The 23,347-nt window shown below is 43.2% G+C and overlaps 1 protein-coding gene across 1 annotated transcript in view; it reads right to left on the bottom strand.

Moving 5' to 3' along the window:
• mcrs1 (microspherule protein 1) overlaps positions 1–23,347 on the bottom strand; it is a 60,462-nt gene that overhangs the window by 36,134 nt on the left and 981 nt on the right. The window contains exons 2-4 of the mRNA XM_060910949.1: positions 23,287–23,347; positions 18,983–19,121; positions 10,353–10,517 (exon numbers count right to left, since the gene is read on the bottom strand). The exon at positions 23,287–23,347 is cut by the window's right edge and continues 111 nt beyond it. Of these exons, the coding sequence (XP_060766932.1) occupies positions 10,353–10,517; positions 18,983–19,121; positions 23,287–23,347 (365 nt within the window). The remainder of the gene's footprint in view (positions 1–10,352; positions 10,518–18,982; positions 19,122–23,286) is intronic.

Raw genomic sequence — 23,347 nt, 5'->3', positions numbered from 1 at the left:
CGAGGAGAGGGAACTCTGAGAAAAAGCGCTCTTTGCTTGTTATATTGTGTCTTTTCCCTGCACCGTTACCAAAGCGATGAGCTGCACTCAGGGAGCAGAGAGGGGCGGGGCTGCTCTCTCTCTCTCTCTCATGGTGTATAGAGATCTTGCAGTCACGTGACCAGAAAGTACACAACCCCCATCTTGTCGGTCAAAAACACCGCTGAATACTGCTGCACTCATGTACAGAATGGATCAATTTCAACCGACGGACTACAGGGCTCATTTTTCTAATGAACAGATAACTAGATATATGTCTAAAATAAACGATCTACAGATTTGTGACCCTTATGGGTTTCCGGACGGAGTTTTCACGACCGGATTTTAAACTGCCAGCGGAATACCCGGACGTGTATGATTACCTCATTAACTTTCCCTCGCTGTTCAGTGGTGAAGCACCGCGTACTTATAAATCTCTGGACAGTTTTCTTTACAGAAATTCAGGATTTGTCAGCGACTCAGATGTGGCATCTTGTAAACAAGAAAATAATCCTCATTGGATGGGTAAGTCACTTAAGTATTGAGTATAGCACTGACAAGCCGATTATAGAATAAGGTAATTCCAAATCGTCCGTCTTGTTTACATGGATCTGGCGTTGGAGAGGTAGAGGCTTGGCAGTGGAGGTTTGAGTGGCTGTTTTCTGAGCTTAGTCAACAGGCCGGCTCTGCCTGTAGCCTCGCTTTTGCTTCGGCTCCCGGCGCCACCTCCTTCGCTTTGCTTCCAATAACAATCCACGGAGACCCCGCTGGTCTCGCAATCCCGTCCGGAATGTTATTATTTTTTTTTTTTCTCATCCGGAATGTTGTGCATGCAATGGAAATCGCTACAAACCGTCATTTTCTGCTGGAAACCAATGTCCAGTAAGACCATACGGTTGTAGTGGATATTGAAGTCCGGTACAGATGAACAACACGCAAAAATACACACAAAAAACATAAAAAACGTGCACAAGTAGGGAGAGCTTGTAGCCGCAGCCGTTGTAGTAGAATTGTATATAGTAGGGTTTTCCAGAAGAAAAGGTAGAAGTAAAAGCAGAAGTAGAACCAGAAGTAGAAATAGAAGGCGGAATATGGCGTTTGACCGACACGATGGCGTCTGTCACAATCTGGATCGGCTGTGACGTCACATGCAAGTGCTCCATTGAGCTGTTATATTTACAGAAAAATTCATGTTAAAAGGTGTCTCATGCTGCATCAGATTCATCAGAAGGTGGTAACTCAGGTGACCTGCAAAGAAATTCATTATATTTTGTGAAATTATTCCTGTCTAAATATAGGTTATGGCAGCCATCTTGAAAAAAAAAATGCCTGCCTACCGACCCTAGTTTTGAAATCTACGTAACCGGAAACACACTTTTTTTTTTTTGGCCTAAAGATTCACTACGTTTTAAATGTTCGCCAAAAACAAACCACATCAGGGCCTTCAAAAACTCGCCATCCAACCTGCAGAAGCATATTGAGATATATAAACGTTTTATTCCAAGAGAAAGCTTGCAATGAAGTTGTCTGTGCTTTTAGAGCTAGCGGTAATGTTGCAGTAACTATGCAGTCTGGTTAGTCAAATGACTTTCTATGGATTTGCCCACCAAGCTGCCGTAGCCTTGTCCACGGCTAACGTTAAAGTGCATATCCTGGACCAATTTCGTGTTTAATATGAAAAGTATGTCCCTTTACACACTCCTCCAGAAGGGTAATTTTGTACAAGGCCATCTGTCTACAGCAGAAAAAAACGCGTCTGGAAAAATCCCAAGGGAGTCTGGAGCCAGATTCGTGATGTCACGTGCGGATCCGCCAGCAGGCTGCGAGAGTTTGCATTGGTTCAGTGCGCAGCCTGTGTAGACCAAGTTTAGCAGTGTAGGTATCATGCCGCCATTTTGTCTCTAAGAACTACAACTCCCAGTCCTCTTCCGCGTGACCTACGTCACGCGTGGGCGGGATCATCTACGTCAGTCTGCCATGCACGCATAAGTCCAGGCGGAAGCTCCGCTCTTTGTCTCTCGTGTCCGGATTCCAAGGAATCTAGACGCACAAAAGAGATGCTCTCAAACCCGAAAACACTTCCTTCTTGCAAGATTCACCATCCAGCGCGTTCTGTGCTTAACCACTGGCCAAGGTAAAAGTCCAGAATAGCGCGATCTTTAAACTCAACCTGAGTTACAACCGGTTTATTCGTATTAGAAGTGACGTCACGACTGCAGCTCAAACGCAGTTTTAATTTGTAATTAGGAGCGACCAGAATTCCTCCTGATTGAAGTTCTGTGCACATTAATCAGAGACTTTCCTTTCATCACGAACGACGCGTCGGATCAAGAGAAGTTCTCTGTCCACAGAATCGACTCACGGAATCGACTCACGTGCTTCATGAACAGCGAAGCTCTGCAACGGCGAACATCTTCTCAGAACTTTGCTAGAGGCAAGATATTGAGTAAAATATATTTGGGCATAATAATTAAGCTAGTTTTAGGAAGTTGCTTTATTGAAAGTGTGAATTTAAACCCAGGTTTATTCATTACACTTTTAGACACGTAGCGTGTCGAATTGAATTGTTCTGTTTGTTTAATCTCATTTGTTTTCAGTTGATAGGCTGTGCATGTTTCTTTTATCTCTTACTAACAATTCTCTTAACACACATTTTGATCTTATTAAGAGTTCAGTGAGTTTGGTAATGTTATGAGTGCGGAATCCTTTTGTTACTAATGGCCCTTTTCCACTACCCTTTTTCAGCGCGCTTCAGCTCGCTTCAGCCCGACACGGCTCGCGTTTCGACTACCAAAAAACAGCACGACTCAGCTCGCTTCAGCCCTGCTTAGCCCCTAAAACTCGCACCGTTTTGGAGTAGGGCTGAAGCGAGCCAAACCGTGCCGAGTGAGGCTAGGGGCGTGAGCAGACACTCCCCTGTGCACTGATTGGTGAGGAGGCGTGTCCTCACATGCCCACACACGCCCCGCGAGCACGCTGGGGTCTGTAAACACCGCAAACCCGGAAGAAGGAGAATTACAAGAATTATGAAGCCTTATGCGCCTCGCCTCATCTATACGCTCTTGCCAGTATCTGTTGGCGTTGTCAGTGACAACAAGCCACAGCACCAAGACCAGCAACACTAACGACTCCATGTCCTCCATGTTTATTGTTTACTATCCGGGTCGTGAGACTACCGCTTAAAAGCTCACTGATGTCACTGTTTGCGCTGCTTAACGACATCACGTGACGTCCACCCACTTTCGCTAACTCCACCCAATGTGTCCACCCACTCCCAGCCAGCACGGTTCAGCGCGGTTGTAGTCGAAATGCAACTCCAACAGCCCCGCTCAGCCCGACTCAGCACGGCACGGCTCAGCCCGACTCAGCCGCGGTTGTAGTGGAAAAGCGGCATTAGAAACACGTGCTCAACAGGCCTGACCAGGCCTGATACACTTTAGATAGCTTCCCTTTTGTCTTAGCTTAGCAACACGAAGCTAATCTGGGCCTACCTCGTGCTCAAACACATTTTGGTTAGCTATACAGAACTAGCCTTTTGTCTAAACACATGGTCAAGCCCCTCCTCCACACTAAACATACCAAAACATCAGATAAGAACATTCCAAATTTTATAGCTCCCTCATACACACACACCTTGGCTCAGGCCTAGGGGCCTAACACACACACACCACACATAAACACATACATTTTATATATTATATATATATATATATATATATATATATATATATATATATATATATATACACACACACCTCACTGCTTGTATATATTGATTATTATTTTTATCTTTGTATAATAAATTCATTTATTATCAAAGCTGTGTATTCATCTTGTTGGTGTGAACAATATCTGAAGTCCCCAATCGCAAAGAATTCAAAAAGGGTGCAGATTTATGTAATACAGTAAGTGATCAATAATAATTTGGAAATATACCATAATCTAGCTGTTTGGTAATTTATCCAGGATTAATGGTATGATTCACTAAATGATTCATTGAACGATTCACTAAATGATTCACTGAATGATTCACTTCAAATGAGACTGATTCTATGGTATGATTCAATTCAAATGAGTCAAAGTAAACGATTCAATGGGATTGATTCATTTTAATTATTAACCTTCAAATTTAATGAGACTGATTTAATGAGATTGATCACTTAATTTCAATAATTAACTGATTGCACCCACAGCAGCTAGTGATTTTGCATTGAAATACGGAATTGTCGGGGCGGCATGGTGGTGTAGTGGTTAGCACTGTTGCCTCACAGCAAGAAGGTCCGGGTTCGAGCCCCATGGCTGGCGAGGGCCTTTCTGTGTGGAGTTTGCATGTTCTCCCCGTGTCTGCGTGGGTTTCCTCCGGGTGCTCCGGTTTCCCCCACAGTCAAAAGACATGCAGGTTAGGTTAACTGGTGACTCTAAATTGACCTTAGGTGTGAATGTGAGTGTGAATGGTTGTCTGTGTCTATGTGTCAGCCCTATGATGACCTGGCGACTTGTCCAGGGTGTACCCCGCCTTTCGCCCGTAGTCAGCTGGGATAGGCTCCAGCTTGCCTGCGACCCTGTAGAACAGGATAAAGCGGCTACAGATAATGAGATGAGATGAGATGAGATACGGAATTGTCGTCTGAGCTTCTAAACCCATGGATTCATGTATCAATGCTCATCTATATATTGTTACATAAATCACATTTTTTCTAATCACTATTATGTATTTATATATTTCTTCATTTAGAAGAGTACTGGCTACTGTAGGAGAAAGATTTCATAAGCTACACACATGGAATCAGCTAAGCAGGGTTGTATATACATTTAATGTGTTTGACAGGTCCCAAGATCTCAAGCCCTGACACGCAGATCCCTTGATACATGTGGAGCAAGTGTATTATCGCCCAGCGCTTTCGTGTTGTTTACTTTTGTGTGTCAATAAATAACATTATCCGTGTACCACACAAACACAGGAACACCTAATTTAGAGTATAGTCTCTCTTATTTCTTACCCTGGCAACAGTCAACTTGTGAATTGCCGATTTCTTGATCTTTTTCTCGGCTCTGCTTTGGTCCTCGGCTTTTTCCGGGTGCCTCGCACGAAGCGCTCCCATTTCTCTCTCATTGTCCTCTCTCTCTAAACGATGAGTACTAATCCCATCATGATTGGTGTTGCTACACCCTCCTACGATACATCTGTTAACCATTTTAATAATTACGCGATAACGTTGAAGAAATTTGCAGAAAACCACCAGGTCGTTTTCTCATAAACAAACCAACACTGACACAGGATTCAGAAGGAGGCGTCCCGCACGCGACGTCACGAAAATCAATGTTTGCCGGGAAATCCAAATGCCAAGTTTTTTCAGAGGCGGACCATCTCATCTCATCTCATTATCTGTAGCCGCTTTATCCTGTTCTACAGGGTCGCAGGCAAGCTGGAGCCTATCCTCGCTGACTACAGGCGAAAGGCAGGGTACACCCTGGACAAGTCGCCAGGTCATCACAGGGCTGACACATAGACACAGACAACCATTCACACTCACATTCACACCTACGGTCAATTTAGAGTCACCAGTTAACCTAACCTGCATGTCTTTGGACTGTGGGGGAAACCGGAGCACCCGGAGGAAACCCACGCGGACACGGGGAGAACATGCAAACTCCGCACAGAAAGGCCCTCGCCGGCCCCGGGGCTCGAACCCGGACCTTCTTGCTGTGAGGCAACAACGCTAACCACTACACCACCGTGCCGAGAGGCGGACCAATTTGCCTCAAATGGCTTGATTTCAACTGAATTTTTCTGGTATTGCGCAAGGTAAAAAAAAAATTGCACAAAATGCAAAAGATATTTGACCAAGGTTTAATATAAAATAAGAGAATTACATTGATCTTGCTCCTAAATATACCCAAGATGCGCACTTTAACACATAGCTAGTTAACTGGGACACTATTAGTTAGCATGGAAAAACAGTTACACTAACATGAATCACGTAAACTTATCTGAAGTCCTTTCAGAAATATGTTTTAGCAAAATCTTGCCAAATAAACAGAATGTAGAAATCTTTCTTTTCTAGTAGCGTTAGATACCCAATATGCTTTTGAGCTTGAAAAGAGTTTGCTAGCGTCAAGTGGAGCTTCACTGACTAGTTAGTTTAACGTTAAACCACCATGATGCACAGCATGCGTTCGTTTTGTGAATTCACATTTCCGTCTTTGGTCACGACATTAGGGTTTGTAAGTGTTGTGGCAATAATACAACGATGCGTTGACAGAAAATGTACTTTAATACTTAAGTATTTTTAAAAGCAAAGTACTTAAGTAAAAATTTGACTGGACAACTTTCACTTGTATCGGAGTAACATTTGACCAGTGGGATCTGTACTGTGATTTAAGTAACGAAGTTGGGTACTTTGTCCACCTCTGATCAACTAAGATTAAATCAGTGCCCTCATCACTGTCCGCCTTCATTTCCTCCATGTTCAAACAACAAAGAGCTGTTGGAAAATGAAATCTTTTTTTAAAAATATGCTAATATACAGTGTTCTCCACTACCTGAAGTTATAGCTCGGCGGTAGTATTGAGCAGCCGTCGCCGGGGGGTTCGCGACCCCTCGCACCAGAAAATTTTGAAATAAGAAACCCCTCAGATGCCATTTCTTGGCATCTAAGTTGCATGGTATTTATTTCGCAAGTAGCTGCTTTTGTGCAAAATCTTCTGACACTGGGAGCCGACTTTACATTTATTTTGTCACTCCGTTACTGAAATGTTTATTGAACAGAATATATCTTTGTTTTTAGTTGAATTCTACACAAAATTACCTTTCATTTGATGTGCAGTATGTGTCTTTTCTTTCCACTGTACTCCTCTCGGAGGTCTGAGGCAATTGGAGCCACTTAACTGACACGCACTCCTCCGTCAGTGCACTACACATGCGGCGTGTTATCATCGTGACCACTGGGACCAGCTTAAAGGGGAAAAAAACGTTACGGAAGATGGATAATTCGGCAAGTCGGCGTTCGACTATATGCCCGCGTGACATTGAAACATGTTGAACCTATTGTAAAGTAAAGCGCATCAACGATCTGTGATCAGAGAATTACTTTGGTGTTTGTATTTGGTGTTTGTATTGGCGTGTTTTTTTACTTTTCTTTGAAGTAAACTTTTTTTTTTTTTGACTGGGAAGGCTTGGCGGCGCATTTATGAGTCGGCGGTAATAGCTCTTCTAATCGTTCTGACTCGGCGGCCCGCCGAGTCATTAACGATAGTGGAGAACACTGAAAATACATGATGTACAAGTGTCCCATTAGCACCATAAGCTCCTGTGAGTGCTAATATTTATCAGGTACTAAAAACATCCAGTAAGTACTCTTAGTACTGGACTGATGGTTGATAGTAGAGAGCAGAGTTACGGTTGCAAATGTGGAGTTGGAATCCCTGTTGTTGTTATAGATTTGGCACTGAATTTCTCATCAGTCAGAGAAGAATCTGGAAAGTGTTACATTCTAACTGAAATCCAGTCACTTCAATTTTCCTTTTACTGCGAGTATTATCATTCTATCCACATTCACTGGATATGAACAATCGCGTGCTCGGATTGGCTACTCTATTACTAGGCTATCAGCTCATATACCGTGAGTAGAGAAAAATAAAATGGCGGAACATGTTGCAAAACCAACCAAGTACGAAATAAAAACTCGACTCGAAAACAACCCCCTCCCCCCCAAAATAAGCAAAAAAATATAGAATAAAAGTATTTGATAGTAAGAACTAGGGCTGCTCGATATTGGAAAAAATCAATATCACGATTTTTTCAGTAAATATCGATATCGCGATTTTTAAAACGATATTTATACACCTTTTTTTTTAAAGCCCCGATCATCAACACCCGAGGCACCGGGCCACATTTTTATAGTACAGGCCTCATAGGCTACCTGTCAACCCTTCCCGTTGTACCCTGAAACGCCTTTTACTTAAACTATTTACTGTGCAAGCGCGTACTTTGCATAGGTCCTATAGCCTGCACAAGGCTCACGTTCTCCTCACTCAACATTTCCGATCACAGAGGATGGAGCCAGCGCTGGTATTACCAGTGATTACTGCGTAACGTCCACACTGGCTCGTAGCCAGCCAAGGATAAAATCTCTCTCTCACACACACACACACACACACTACAACGTAAGCTTGTGTGTTGTTAAGACACCAACATTAAACACGCACACACACGGACTGGCCATCGGGAGTAGCGGGAGTTTTCCCGGTGGGCCGGTGGTTCAGTGTGGGCCGGCGGAGAAAAAAAAACAAAACAAACAAAAAAAAAACAGTTGCGCGCTGGCCTTTAATATGATAAGCAATGTTAACAGTTTCTTAAAGAAACTGTTAACATTGCTTATCATATTAAAGGCCAGCGCGCAACTGTAATAAGCAATGTTAACTGTTTCTTTCAGAAACTGTTAACATTGCTTATCATATTCAAGGCCAGTGCGCAACTGTTTTGTTTTTTTCTCCGCCGGCCCACACTGAACCACCGGCCCACCGGGAAAACTCCCGCTACTCCCGATGGCCAGTCCGTGTGTGAACACGCACAATATAGAGACAAGTCCTTAAGAATTAACATACATGAAAATAGCTCAGCGGCATGTAAACATTCCCTGAAAGTGTAGGTGGCACTGCGGCTAGATGCTACGTGAAATGGCACAAGGCAAACACCATGCTTCGCTCAGTCAACAGACAAAATCCACGAACCCAGTAGTCCTCCTACTACTGTGGGTTAGTGTTCTGTGGCCAAAAACACCCTATGCACAGTCATTCCAAAACATCCCCACTAGTTGCAGGTTATGTCTCAAATACAGATATGCGTTGTGGATTAAGCGATCTATTTTCAAGCATCAGGCTTCTCTTCCTTCATCTTCCAAATGTGGACTCCGCTATCTTTTTGGCATGTCAGCATTGAAATACCATTTGCAGAGATATTTCACTCGCCATTAGGAAAAGTAAAAGCAACACATGATTAGGGCTACATGATTAGCAGGGGGACACCGTTTTAAGCGCACGGAATTTTAAAAACAATGTAATTACATCTGAGTCCGTCTACATCGCGCAATAAACCCGTCCTTAGCAGAACCTACTTCAAAGCATGATGCTAGCTGCAGATGCACAAGTCAAAATCAAATGAACCCAAGTAAACATGCCGCGGCGGGCAACATTAATAACCAAATTGCCTTACCTTAAAACGCTGCCTTGACCACAGGACGACTCGCAATTATTCCACTTAAATCCACACGGTTTAACACATCTAACACAGCTAGCAAGCTGGATATGTGCTAATATTGTTGTGCTTGTTTTCTTCCGTAGATGCCATTTTTACATTACCCAGTCACACATCCAAAAATATGACGTAAATATGTTAATTGTATTATTATAACTATTAGCAAGCAAATCAAACAACATATTAACAAATCAATATATCAAATCACCCAACACGTATGAAAACAGAAGAACTGATTTTTTACTGTTGCGGAGATATCGCGGGAGTAGAATGGATGACGTATACAAGGCTACGGTGTGCCTTAGGGGACAGAAGGGTTGTTTTACCTTACAAATGACAAAAAAATCATTTCATATCGATATTATGAATTTTGATATCGTTTGACACCAATATCGATATCGTGATAAAAATACAATATATTGCACAGCTCTAGTAAGAACGTATCTTTTTTTTAATTTTTCAAGAATTATTATTACGATAGCATTTTTCACAAATTGCTACTGTCATTTTGCCGGTTTGTTTACATTCTAAGTGGAAATGATTGTCAAACGTTTCATATAAAGTTTTAATTTATCGAATTTGCAAAAAATAAAAATGCTCTGCTTCTCAAAATCCAGTGAACGTGGATAGAATAAAACAATTAGTCCACTCAATCTCACCGTACATGGCTTATAGCCGACTCGGTACTACGTGCCTCATCGGCTATCAGCTCACGTACGACTCGATTTCCTAACCCCCACTTGCTCCCTGGGCGCTGTAGTATAGCTGCCCCCTGCTCTGGGTATGTGTACGCGCACGTGTGAATGTATTCACTGCTTCTGATGGGTTAAATGCAGAGGAGAAATTTCGCTGTGTTTGAGTGTACATGTGACAAAAATAAAGGCTTCTTCTTCTTCTGAATAACTGTTAATTATTAATATAAGCGCTCATTGGCTGGCATTGATTTGAATAGTAACTTAAATGACCTACACTGACGAAACTACTTTTTCTTTTAAAAATAAATAACTTCCTCAACCACTCTACAGAGACAGGCTACAATAATGGCTGAACTTGATGACGATATGAAGGTGTTTCTAACCTGCAGCACTGCATTAATGAGCAGCAGGTCATCTGTGGGCTTCCAGCGTCCCAGGTCTTTAGTGATCTGCAGAGGCTGCTTGCTCTTCTTCACTCGTTTGGTGATTGGGGATGGCGTGATCACCATGGTCAGTGGAGGAGTTAACGATGTGCTGGACTTGGAAACCTGATAAACACACACAAAACAAAAAGTATGGTGGTTAAAACAGGGCTGTATACTGGAGCTCTTCAGCAAGATATCAAATCATACATCCAAGTGAACATGGAAATGATTGTTGACGTAAAATCAATAGTTTGCATTAGCGAACTCGGTCTCCAGATTTGAACGCGATCGAAAACTGTTCTGAATTCAAGAGTGCAGTCCACAAGAATATAAATAAACTTGAAATATTCTACGCAGAGGAACGGAGTCTTCGACAAATATCCTCCAACCTATTCTGTTTTTCTTCTCCAAAGAGGTTTCATTAAAAGGTGCCAACGATTTGCAGAAATAATGGCATAACTTCAAAATACATGTTAAAGACACAGGTTTCCCATATGATTGTCCTCGAACATTACCCCCTGCTTATTTTCACGAAGGCACATATATAGTACCGTATACTGCATACCTGTTTATAAACTGTCAAATTCGTGCTACTACTGTCAACTCCACAATCAGTTGTGGTTAAATGCATATATGTCTTCCCCAATGAGAAACCCTGGATGACCGGCCATGTCCGCACGCTCCTCAGGGCCCGGGACTTAGCATTCAGTTCAGGTGACAGAGCTCTGTATAGTGCAGCCCGAGCTGATCTCAAGAGAGGAATAAGGGATGCTAAGGCGGACTATAAGAGGAAGATAGAGAACCGTCTCTGAGATAACAATCCGCGGCAGGTATGGCAGTGCATACAGAGTATCACCAACTACAGTGGCCATATAGTGACACCCAGAGGCTCAGACGTATCACTGCCAGAGGAGCTGAACTGCTTTTTTTTGCACGCTTTGAGATAAAACAGCACATAGCCACTCCACCGCTAGTCTGGCTAACGCGACTGCAAAGCTCTACGAGCTATTGGTCTGGCCAAGATATTAAGCCCAACCATTTCCCAAAGCGTGTGTTTGACCCGCCTCCCTGAAATGCCTCAGTTTGCTACTGGTCGAAGCCAGAAAAGGCTGTGACGAAGCTTAAACCAATCACATCACTCTTTCCTCTGACGTATGTGACGCGACGGGGCTAACTGGTAGATTAAACTCTTACCGAAGCCAGTCGGGAGCAAGGCAAAAACGTCCTTCCTTTCAATAAATACCTCCAGGGCTGTTCTTTGCTCCGTTTTCAATGAGAACTTGCTCCATGTTCGTAATGTTTCTTCAGGCATAGATTCTGTAAACAATCTATGGCTTCCGGTCGCAGTTCTACTACGTCACTGCCTTGAACACGCCTCTACCCAGGGCCGTTGGAGATGCTCAAAGTTGATTGGTTCCCGATTTTTCGGGAGCTTGGAAGAGCTGTAGATAGCTTGCCTGGCCAGACTAAGCTCACAACAGGCCCTCATGTTGCGTCACGCTTAGGATGGGCGGGCCCAGGCTACTCCACCGCTGCCTGCACTAGCCTCGCCTCACTCACTGTCGAGGAGCATGACGTGAGGTAGTGCTCAGGCCAGTGAACTCCAGGAAAGCTGCTGGTCCAGACGGCGTGCCGGGTAAGGTGCTCAAGGCATGTGCTGACCAGCTCTCGAGAATTTTCACTTCCATCTTCAACCTCTCCCGGTCACAAGCTGTCGTCCCATCCTGCCTGAAACCATCCACAGTCATCCCTGTTCCAAAGAAACCTACCATAGACAGCCTCAAGGACTATCGCCCAGTCGCTCGCACACCTGGCATCACAAAGTGCTTTGAGAGGCTGGTTCAACATCATATCAAAGCATGTCTCCCTCCCAGTTTCGACCTACACCAGTATGCCTACCGTGCAAACAGATCTACTGAAGACACCATAGTCACAGCTCTACACACTGCCCTATGTCACCTGGGGCAGCAGGGGAGCTACAGTGGTGCTTGAACGTTTGTGAACCCGTTAGAATTTTCTATATTTCTGCATAAATATGACAAAACAATCAGATTTTCACACAAGTCCTAAAAGTAGATAAAGAGAACCCAGTTCAACAAATGAGACAAAAATATTATACTTGGTCATTTATTTATTGAGGAAAATCATCCATTATTACAGATCTCATATTACATATAATCTCCCTCTCCCAATTAGACAATCTGGAAGCTACTTTCTTTTTAAAGACCGTGTTAGAGTTCACCATCTTGAAAAATTAAAATCTGTTTTTGACCCCCAGCATGTACGTTCCTGGAAAACCGTATGCCCATACTGCAGATCAACATATAGAATGAACTGCTGCGCGTGAGTTGCGCTGTTATGTTGTATTTTTTGTAGTGTATATAATTTTTTTTCTCTGTGTGTTTTGTAAATGGGGCTTACCTTATGGGACCTCGAGTCCGTTAGTTCGCCCCTCATCTACGTGCATATTTAAGTTTTGTTAGTTATTTATTGTATGTCTTTGTCTTTATCATTGTATTGTGTAAAGTGAGTCGATGAAATCTAATTAAAAAAAAATCTGAGTGGCAAAAGTATGTGAACCTCTAAGATTAGCAGTTAATTTGAAGGTGAAATTAGACTCTGGTGTTTTCAATCAATGGGATGGCAATCAGGTGTGAGTGGGCACCCTGTTTTATTTAAAGAACAGGGATCTATCAAAGTCTGACCTTCACAACACATCTTTGTGGAAGTGCATCATGGCACGAACAAAGGAGATTTCTGAGGACCTCAGAAAAAGCGTTGTTGATGCTCATCAGGCTGGAAAAGGTTACAAAACCATCTCTAAAGAGTTTGGACTCCACCAATCCACAGTCAGACAGATTGTGTACAAATTGAGGAAATTCCAGACCATTGTTACCCTCCCCAGGAGTGGTCGACCAACAAAGATCACTCCAAGAGCAAGGCGTGTAATAGTCGGCGAGGTCACAAAGGACCCCAAGGTAACTTCTAAGCAACTGAAGGCCTCTCTCACATTAGCTAATGTTAATGTTCATGAGTCCACCATCAGGAGAACACTGTAACAATGGTGTGCATGGCAGGGTTGCAAGGAGAAAGCCACTGCTCTCCAAAAAGAACATTGCTGCTCATCTGCAGTTTGCTAAAGATCACGTGGACAAGCCAGAAGACTATTGGAAAAAAGTTTAGTGGACATATGAGACCAAAATAGAACTTTTTGGTTTAAATGAGAAGCGCTATATTTGGATAAAGGAAAGCACTGCATTCCAGCATAAGAATCTTATCCCATCTGTGAAACATGGTGGTGGTAGTATCATGGTTTGGGCCTGTTTTGCTGCATCTGGGCCAGGACGGCTTGCCATCATTGATGGAACAATGAATTCTGAATTATACCAGCGAATTCTAAAGGAAACTGTCAGGACATCTGTCCATGAACTGAATCTCAAGAGAAGGTGGGTCATGCAGCAAGACAATGACCCTAAGCACACAAGTCATTCTACCAAAGAATGGTTAAAGAAGAATAAAGTTATGTTTTGGAATGGCCAAGTCAAAGTCCTGACCTTCATCCAATCGAAATGTTGTGGAAGGACCTGAAGCGAGCAGTTCTTGTGAGGAAACCCACCAACATCCCAGAGTTGAAGCTGTTCTGTACGGAGGAATGGGCTAAAATTTCTCCAAGCCGGTGTGCAGGACTGATCAACAGTTACCGGAAACGTTTAGTTGCAGTTATTGCTGCACAAGGGGGTCACACCAGATACTGAAAGCAAAGGTTCGCATACTTTTGCCACTCACAGATATGTAATATTGGATGCTTTTCCTCAATAAATCAATGACCAAGTATAATATTTCTGTCTCATTTGTTTAACTGGGTTCTCTTTATCTACTTTTAGGACTTGTGTGAAAATCTGATAAATGTTTTCAGGTCATATTTATGCAGAAATATAGAAAATTCTAAAGGGTCCACAAACTTTCAAGCACCACTGTATGTGAGAATGCTCTTCGTAGACTACAGCTCGGCTTTTAACACCATCATCCCAGACATACTAGTTGTCAAGCTGCTGTACTTGGGCATTCCCTCACTCACCTGTTCCTGGATAAAGGACTTTCTGACAAATTGCCCCCAGACAGTGAAACTTAGCCTTCACTTAGCTCTCCCCAGGGCTGCGTGTTGAGCCCCCTACTCTATTCTCTTTACACACACACGACTGTACCCCTGCCTACCCTGTAAACACTATCGTTAAATTTGCCGATGACACCACTGTGGTTGGGCTGATCTCAGGAAGCGATGAGGTGAACTACAAGAACGAGGTCCTGAAGTTGACAGAGTGGTGCTCAACAAATAACTTGTTACTGAACACCTCACAAACTAAAGAAATCATTGTCGACTTCCGGAAGAACAGGGCTGACCTCACCCCCTTCTACATCAACAGCGACTCTGAAGAGAGGGTCCACACCTTCAGGTATCTCGGCACCCTCATGTCTGCAGACCTCTCCTGGTCTGCGGTTATCAAGAAGGCCCAGCAGCAACTACACTTCCTGAGGGTGCTCAGGAAGAACAACCTGGATAGTAAGCTGCTGGAGACCTTCTACAGATCCTGCATTGAGAGCCTGCTGACGTACTGCATCTCTGTGTGGTACGCCAGCTGCACTGAAGCAGACAGGAAGAGGCTGCAGAGAGTGGTTAAGACAGCGCAGAAAATCGTCGGCCACCCTCTCCCCACCTTGGACAACATCTACAACTCTCGCTGCCTCACCAGAGCGAGGAATATTGTTAAGGACAGTTTTCACCAGAGCCACCATTTGTTTGACCTGCTGCCCTCTGGGAGGCGCTACAGGTGCATCAAGTCCAGGACTAAGACTCAAGAACAGTTTTATCCCGAGAGCCAGAACCCTGCTGAATGCAAAGATGCACTAACCCACTCCTTGTTGACTGTTCTATATTATTTATTATCTGTTATTAGTTTATCCACCTCAACAGTACAATAATACAAATGCAATGCGCACTTATATATATTTATATATATATTTGTCTGTTCTATTCCTCGGTGGTCTTGTGCTTGAAGGTTAGCTTTTAATTTAAATAAATTCTGATTCCGAGTCTGATTCAGTATGTTTACATACACACTAATATTCCACTCTTCTTCTGAAGATGACAAGATTCTGAATTTGATACAGATCACATACGCAGCATCTTCCGTTTGTATATTCCGAATTTAGCATTTTCTGATTCAAACATGTAGGAAATGCTGATATTATTCAGGTTTTAGGAGCATTCTCTGGACACATATACAGCGCATTCACTATAGGGGTGTTCACACGGCACATATTTGCATCGATGCTGCACCGATGTATTTTGTTGCGATATATCTTACACCAGTGTAAATTTTGTGGAGCGTTCACACGTCACAAACCTGCTTACTAGAGACAAGTGTGTTAGCACCGGTGCAGCCCCACTTGCGTTCACACGGCAGTTTTTGCAACTGTGCTATACGATAGTAATAATGCGGAAATGAAATATGCGCATGCGTGAAAATGTACTTCCTTTTCCCGGCTTTCATGGCATCACCAAGCGCCGGGAAAACAACGTGGATGAAGACACCAGTGTTGCCAGATAGCTACTGCTGACGTTTTCCAGCCCAAAATATGTTCAAATCCGCCAAAATGCACTTAAAACCGCCCAATCTGGCAACACTGGAAGACACGCAGTTCTGCTGTTGTTGATATTCGCCATTTTGGAAGCGCAAAATACCAGGATGCAAATTATGCAATGCCCGTATGTAATCAACTCTCCTCACGCGTAGCGAGTCTACCCCTGTAGCGTTCAGACGTCCCATTTTATATCGGTGCTGCCCCGCAAACTAGCATTTACTCCGGAGTAAATTTCTTAAACCACCTCCCGAGCAGGCTTAGATTTGCACCGGTTTAAGCAGCTTTCAGGGGCTACACCGCTATAACTTTGTACCGTGTGAACGCTCTACCGGGGCAGCCCCGGTGCTACACCGGAGTAAAAGTTGCCGTGTGAACACCCCTAATATGTGTCTCAGTTGGGGTTTTTACAGCAGTTTGCAAGAAAACGGCCTTTCACTTGTTTACGGTCATCTCTGTGCGTTGAACACAATCCAACTAGACAATCAGTGTGTGTGTGTGTGCATGGCTGCATGTAAACAGGAATCAAATCAATCAAAGTCCTTCCCACACCATGTGGTGCATAGGGCGCCGCCGAGCTCCGTTTCCATAGCTATTACATAGCTAGGGTTACAGTGGGGGGGCTAGTCCTTTGGTAACCGCGAGAGTTCGACTCCCCACTCACATCTGTATTGCAGCGTGCCTTGCCAGACGGCAGTAGGTACCATTTTTATGATGGTTTTTGGTATCAGGGTTTTTTCTAGAAAAATTTAGTATGAGGGCGCTCACCATGGCGAGGGAGCGAAGCGGGGGGGGGGGGGGGGGGGGGGGGGGATGGTGCCGGTTGTCCCCCCCGCCGTGCAAAGCCTTTGAAAAATGCTCCAATGGGACATTCTGAGGCTATCTGAGAGGGAAATTGTAACAAATTGTCTGTCAACATTGAAAAAGAAAGAAGTAATCTTCTTCTGCCCTGGACAGTCTTTGGCTTTCTTCCGTTTCGTGCCGCGGGATGACATCTTTAAATGCCCAAGCGTCAACAAAAACAACTCGCGAACTACTTCTGTCAAAAGCTCCCGCGCCGGTGGGTGAAAGGTCATTCAGTCTCGAGAAATCTCGCCCGACAAGTCAGCTGACCTTGTATGTAACCCATGTCAAATCTCGCGAGAGCAGCCGCGACAAGTAAACAACTAAACAACATGGCGCCTCAGTCTGGAAAACGCCAATTCGGATTGTTTTTGCACCGTCTGGCGGTGTATCTACTATGATTGGAATATTTTTGGAGCAATTATAACGTATTTGATGATCAGACACATTGTCACGTAGTGTTGCTGGGATGTTTTCACGGAGTCAGTAAGGGGGCGCACGCTGAGAGTAAGAGGGCGCAGCGCCCCGTTCCCCCGTTTAGACGAAAGCCTGGGTATGACCCAACCATGAGGCAGACACACTAATCACTAGGCCACTCGCCAGTATGTAAACGGGAATACTAATGGAATATTCATTTTCATTTGCCATGTAAACAGCCTAGTAGGAATTAGGGCTGGGTATCACCAGATACCTCACGATACGATACTATGGCGATATTTTGCCCACGATAACGATAATATCACGGTACAGCGATTCTGCGATAACTGATATATTGCAAGAAATTTCAACCACATCACGATATCTGTGTCACTGAAGAAAATCAGAATTTATTGACCACTGTAAAATTACATTTCACATACATAACTACACACTCTTGCCAGACATATATTTGTCTCTATTCCACTGCTGGCAAAACCAAGAGTTGCTTCACTACAACATACAGAAAATTCCCATTTCTGTGCTAGTATTATCAACTTTTCTGTAAGCATGGACACATCAGTGCTGCTTAACAAGCAGAATCAAATTGTTTTATGAAAACTTAAAACTTGCACTGCAGACTGCACATACATTTCAGTGCTAACACGAATATCAATTTGTTCTTTGTAAACTTGAGAACATATACCTGAGAACATTTAACTTGTGCTTATTTTGCAGGAACAACACACCGTCTGAAACACATTGAAAAGTGCAGTGTGCAGCTTAGTCTCCTACTGCGCATGCGCAGAACACATGAATTAGCAAGTTCTCATACAGACCGGTTTATTATTCAAAACGAGGCATTACAAATTATTTGACTCGGCCAAAGACTCGACCAATACGCACAAAACATAAAAATCGGCAAATGCGTGAAATACTCACCGATTTTCTATCAGCCCAGCTGATCGGTAGAACAAAACTACTGTTGAATTTTCCTACCCTCCTGGATTTCGCGCATGCGCAGTAGGCTTGGTAGGACAAATCCAAGAGGTAGGATAACTTTACAGAACACCGGCTCACTGTTTTTTTTCTCCTTTCCTTTGGAATCCAAAGTGCCTCCAAACATCTGCCTTAAAGTTCGGCGGCGTCTCTAGGTTTACGTTAACAGCCATGCTTGCTTGTTTTTTTTCCTCACTGCAACCGCCGGGGGAAAAAAGAGAAGACGAAGAGTGCCTTGCAGTGAGGGAGCGGCACAGCGACACCTCGCGGAGCGGAGGTGCGGAAGTCGTACTGGATTTACAACCCGTCTGAAACATGATTTATTATTTGAAAAAATATCGATATTCAAATTTTGAGTATCGATATTGAATCAGAAGACAAAGTATCGCGATATATCGCCGTATCGATATTTTTGCACACCCCTAGTAGGAATATTGTCTTTATCTGAATAAGGGAAAAAAGTGAAATATATTGTGCATGGAAACGCAGTGACTGTTGGCATCCTTTCGTTATCATCATCATCATCACCACCAAAACAAAATGGAACAGGACAGAAATAAGAAAATGAAATAAAGAATCTCTAATAAAAACAATTAATTGATGACAAGAAGATAAACAGTAATTGAAAAAAAAAAAAAACACCCTGGTAAAACAAACCACATTTGCATGTCAAGATTTATATTCAATACCTTCTTTTTTTCACTGGATGATGGCTCAGCCCCAGGGCAGCGGATTGGCTCAATGCCTGGTGGGCCTTTAACCCTGCTAGAGGATTTAACCAGACTGCTCTCAACCAGCTCATCATCAAACTTCTTCCTCTTAATTGACCTGTAAAAAAAAAAAAAAAAAATGGATGATTGGTATATGATTATTTAAAGATGAGCATTTATACTTATGGGAAAACCATGGCCTAGTGGTTACAGAAGCAGCTTTGGGACCAAAAGGTCACTGGTTTGATTCCCTGGACCAGGATTAACCACTGTTACACAGGGTTAAGTGCGTGGTTATTTTCCATCTAAAAAACCCCCACACACATTAAAAGCAAACACTATATGTATACAGGGCCGGAGTGGGCCCTGTTTTCAGTCCGGGAGTTTAATTCACATTCAGGCCACTTTGAAATGGAGGAGGAATTTGAGTACATTAAAAAAGATAAAACAAATAACTGTTCCTTCACAATGCTTTTTATTTGGTTTAAATTCAGGTAGTGACAATGTATGTTGTTCGTCATTCTCTGCATTACTTTAGGGTTAATAAAACTTCCATTACGCGGTAGTTTAATGACCACAAACGTAATGCAGAGACCGACGAACGATTTCATCTAGTATGAGACGGGGCTCCACTTAAAATTGGATGATGTGTGGCCGCGTGTCTAATCCGCATATACATTTATCTGTGTCACCAACATGTCCCAAAGTTCCTTAGTGAAAATATTTGAAAACACATCCAAAGGACTGAAGAATGCATCTTCAGAAATCGGCATCTTCGGCCCGGGTGTGGGAATGAACTTTTACGTCGGGGGCGAAATCCAGCTGACTGCCACTCCAAATAGCAAAGCAGCGAGTATGGCTGATTGTTTCGCGTTATTTAAGACGAATTACACAACACATTTTTAGTCACATAGTCTTAAAATAACGAAAGCACCCATCTCGCGTGCATTTGAACCAATGCTTGTGCATTACATGCCGCATACGCCTCGAAAATAATGGCAAATCAACAATGCTGGGTACTCAGCAACCGGCAGATAAAGCGTGAGGGCGCATTAGGCAACTCAAAAATGGTTAAATGAAATGTAGGCTAAAGCAAGTGTTCGATTCTGCTTAGAATATTGGCATACGCATACACCTCTTCTAAGTTATATATTTAACAACAATTATTTAACATCAAATATGACTTCTAGGCCTATGTGTTCAGAACCACAATGTGCGCACGCCTGTGGAAATGCACGGTGTGACAGCGAGATGAAATAGGCTGGATGAGGAAATAACGCGCAACAGCACATTTGGGACCTGTTCATCTAAAACTATTAATAACTGGGATGTAAAGCAATGTCCGGTTCTTCTTAGAATTAAGACATACACCACACCTATACCGTGTAAATTGCGAGATTTCACATGACATCAAAAAGCTGAATTGACATCGCAAACTATCGACACATTATAGGCCTAGCATAGACTGATGAAATCGACAAACAGGGTTATCATACTCCATATCTTTCGTAACCTACCAGCTGGTCTTGAGAACATGTCAATTTGGCACATTTTGCTGCCACCTCCTTCCTTTTTTTAAGCTTCGCCCTTTCGGTTCCACCTGGCCTCTTTCTGCCCTCCATCACTGACGCGCGCTGTTTCGCGCCAATGTTGTTTAAGTTCCCCGCAATACAGAGGAGGAGTCTTGGACCAAACCAACTGCAATAGAGGGGAGGGGAGAATTTCCTTATTTGGTAGCGCCTATTTAATCTGCTGCGATGCTGTCGGCGTCTGGGCTGCCATGTGAAAATGCGGAGTGCAGTTGAATTGATGATTAATGCAAGAATAAGATCAGTGACCAAAATTAGTGAAAATTATTTTCCCCATGCTCCAAGCAGGCCACCATTGATGGTTGGGGCCGGGGATGGTCCCGGCTAAATATAGGGCCACCCCGGCATTGTATGTATATACCAAGAGTTTGTGGACACCTAACCATCACAATCATATGTGCATGTTGAACTTCCAATTCCAGATTTAGTCCTTGCTTTTTCTGTTAGAATAACCTCCATTCTTCTGGGAAGGTTTTCCACTGGATTTCGGAGCATGGCTGTGGGGATTTGTGCTCATTAGGCTACAAGAGCATTAGCGAGGTCAGGCACTGCTGTTGGGTGGAGGTCATCTGGGGTCCAATCAGTGTTCCAGTTCATCTCAAAGCTGTTCAGGACCCTCAAGTTCTTCTACACAAACCTTAGTGAGCCGTGTCTTCATGGACCTCATATTGTAAAGAGGGGCATGATCATGATGAAACAGTTTTGGACCAAATAGTTCTAGTAAAAAGAAATCTTAATGCTACAGCATACAAAGACATTCCAAACAATTGTGTGCTTCCAATTTTGCAGCAACAGTTTGAGGAAGAACCACATACAGGTGTGCTGGTCAGGTGTCCACATGCTTTTGGCCATATAGTGTATGAAAAAAATCAGCATCATAAATCACACAACATAATATCAGTACATTACATTAAAGGCATTCAGCAGACGCTCTTATCCAGAGCGACACACAACATACCCGGAGCAGTTGGGGGTTAAGTGCTTTGCTCAAGGGCACTTCAACCATTCCTGCTGGTCCAGAGAATCGAACCAGCAATCCAGAGGCTATCACAGAAGTAGTGTGTAAATAATGCACAATACATCTGAAGTGAAGGTACAGTGCTCAGCGTAAATGAGTGCACCCCCTTTGAAAAGTAAAATTTTAAACAATATCTCAATGAACACAAACAATTTCCAAAATGTTGACAAGACAAAGTTTAATATAACATCTGTTTAACTTATAACGTGAAAGTAAGGTTAATAATGTAACTTGGATTACACGATTTTTCAGTTTTACTCAAATTAGGGTGGTGCAAAAATGAGTACACCCCACAACAAAAACTACTACATCTAGTACTTTGTATGGCCTCCATGATTTTTAATGACGGCACCAAGTCTTCTCGGCATGGAATGAACAAGTTGGCGACATTTTGCAACATCAACCTTTTAACATTCTTCAACAATGACCTCTTTTAGTGACTGGATGGAGAGTGATGCTCAACTTGTCTCTTCAGAATTCCCCATAGCTGTTTGGTTGGGTTCAGATCAGGAGACGTACTTGGCCACTGAATCACTTTCACCCTGTTCTTCTTCAGAAATCCAACAGTGGCCTTAGATGTGTGTTTAGTCATGTTGGAAAAGTGCACGATGACCAAGGGCACAGAGTGATGGTAGCATCTTCTCTTTCAGTATAGAGCAATACATCTGTGAATTCATGATGCCATCAATGAAATGCAGCTCCCCGACACCAGCAGCACTCATGCAGCCCCACATAAGGACACTGCCACCACCATGTTTCACTGTAGGCACCAGGCATTTTTCTTTGTTTTCCTCACCTTTGCAACGCCATACAGTTTTGAAGCCATCAGTTCCAAAAACATTTATCTTGGTCTCATCACTCCAGAGTATAGAGTCCCAGTAGTCTTCATCTTTGTCAGCACGGGCCCTGGCAAACTCTAGGCGGGCTTTTTTGTGCCTGGGCTTTAGGAGAGGCTTCTTTCGTGGACGGCATCCATGCATGCCATTCCTCTGCAGCGTACGCCGTATTGTGTCACGGGAAATAGTCACCCCAGTTTGGCTTTCTACTTCTTTAGATAACTGCAGTGGAACTTGCATGCCGATTTTCTTCAACCCTTCTCATCAGAAGACGCTCCTGTCGAGGTGCTAACTTCCGTGGACGACCTGGACGTCTCTGTGAGATGGTTGCAGTTCCAGGTTCCTTAAATTTTTGTACCACTTTTGCTACAGTATTCTGACTGATAAGTAAAGCTTTGCTGATCTTCTTGTAGCCTTCACCTTTGTGGTGTAAAGAAATTATTTTCTTTGGGGAATTCTGAAGAGACAAGTTGAGCATCACTCTCCATCCAGCCACTAAAAGAGGTCATTGTTGAAGAATGGAAAAAGATTGATGTTGCAAAATGTCGCCAACTTGTTCATTCCATGCCTAGAAGACTTTGTGCTGTCATTAAAAATAATGGAGGCCATACAAAGTACTAGATGTAGTAGTTTTTGTTGTGGGATGTACTCATTTTTGCACCACCCTAATTTGAGTAAAACTGAAAAAATGTGTAATCTAGGTTATATTAACCTTACTTTCACGTTATAAGTTAAACAGATGTTATATCAAACTTTGTCTTGTCAACATTTTGGAAATTGTTTAAAATGTTACTTTTCAAAAGCGGTGTAGTCATTTACGCTGAGCACTGTAGATTTTACCTGGAAGAGCTTCTCCTTTTTGGAACCAGACCTCCTCCACCGAAGGCCTGAGCCGCTGGTC

This window comes from Neoarius graeffei, chromosome 26 (genome assembly GCF_027579695.1).
Source record: "Neoarius graeffei isolate fNeoGra1 chromosome 26, fNeoGra1.pri, whole genome shotgun sequence".
NCBI lineage: Eukaryota > Metazoa > Chordata > Actinopteri > Siluriformes > Ariidae > Neoarius > Neoarius graeffei.
This window is presented reverse-complemented; position numbering and strand designations above follow the sequence as displayed.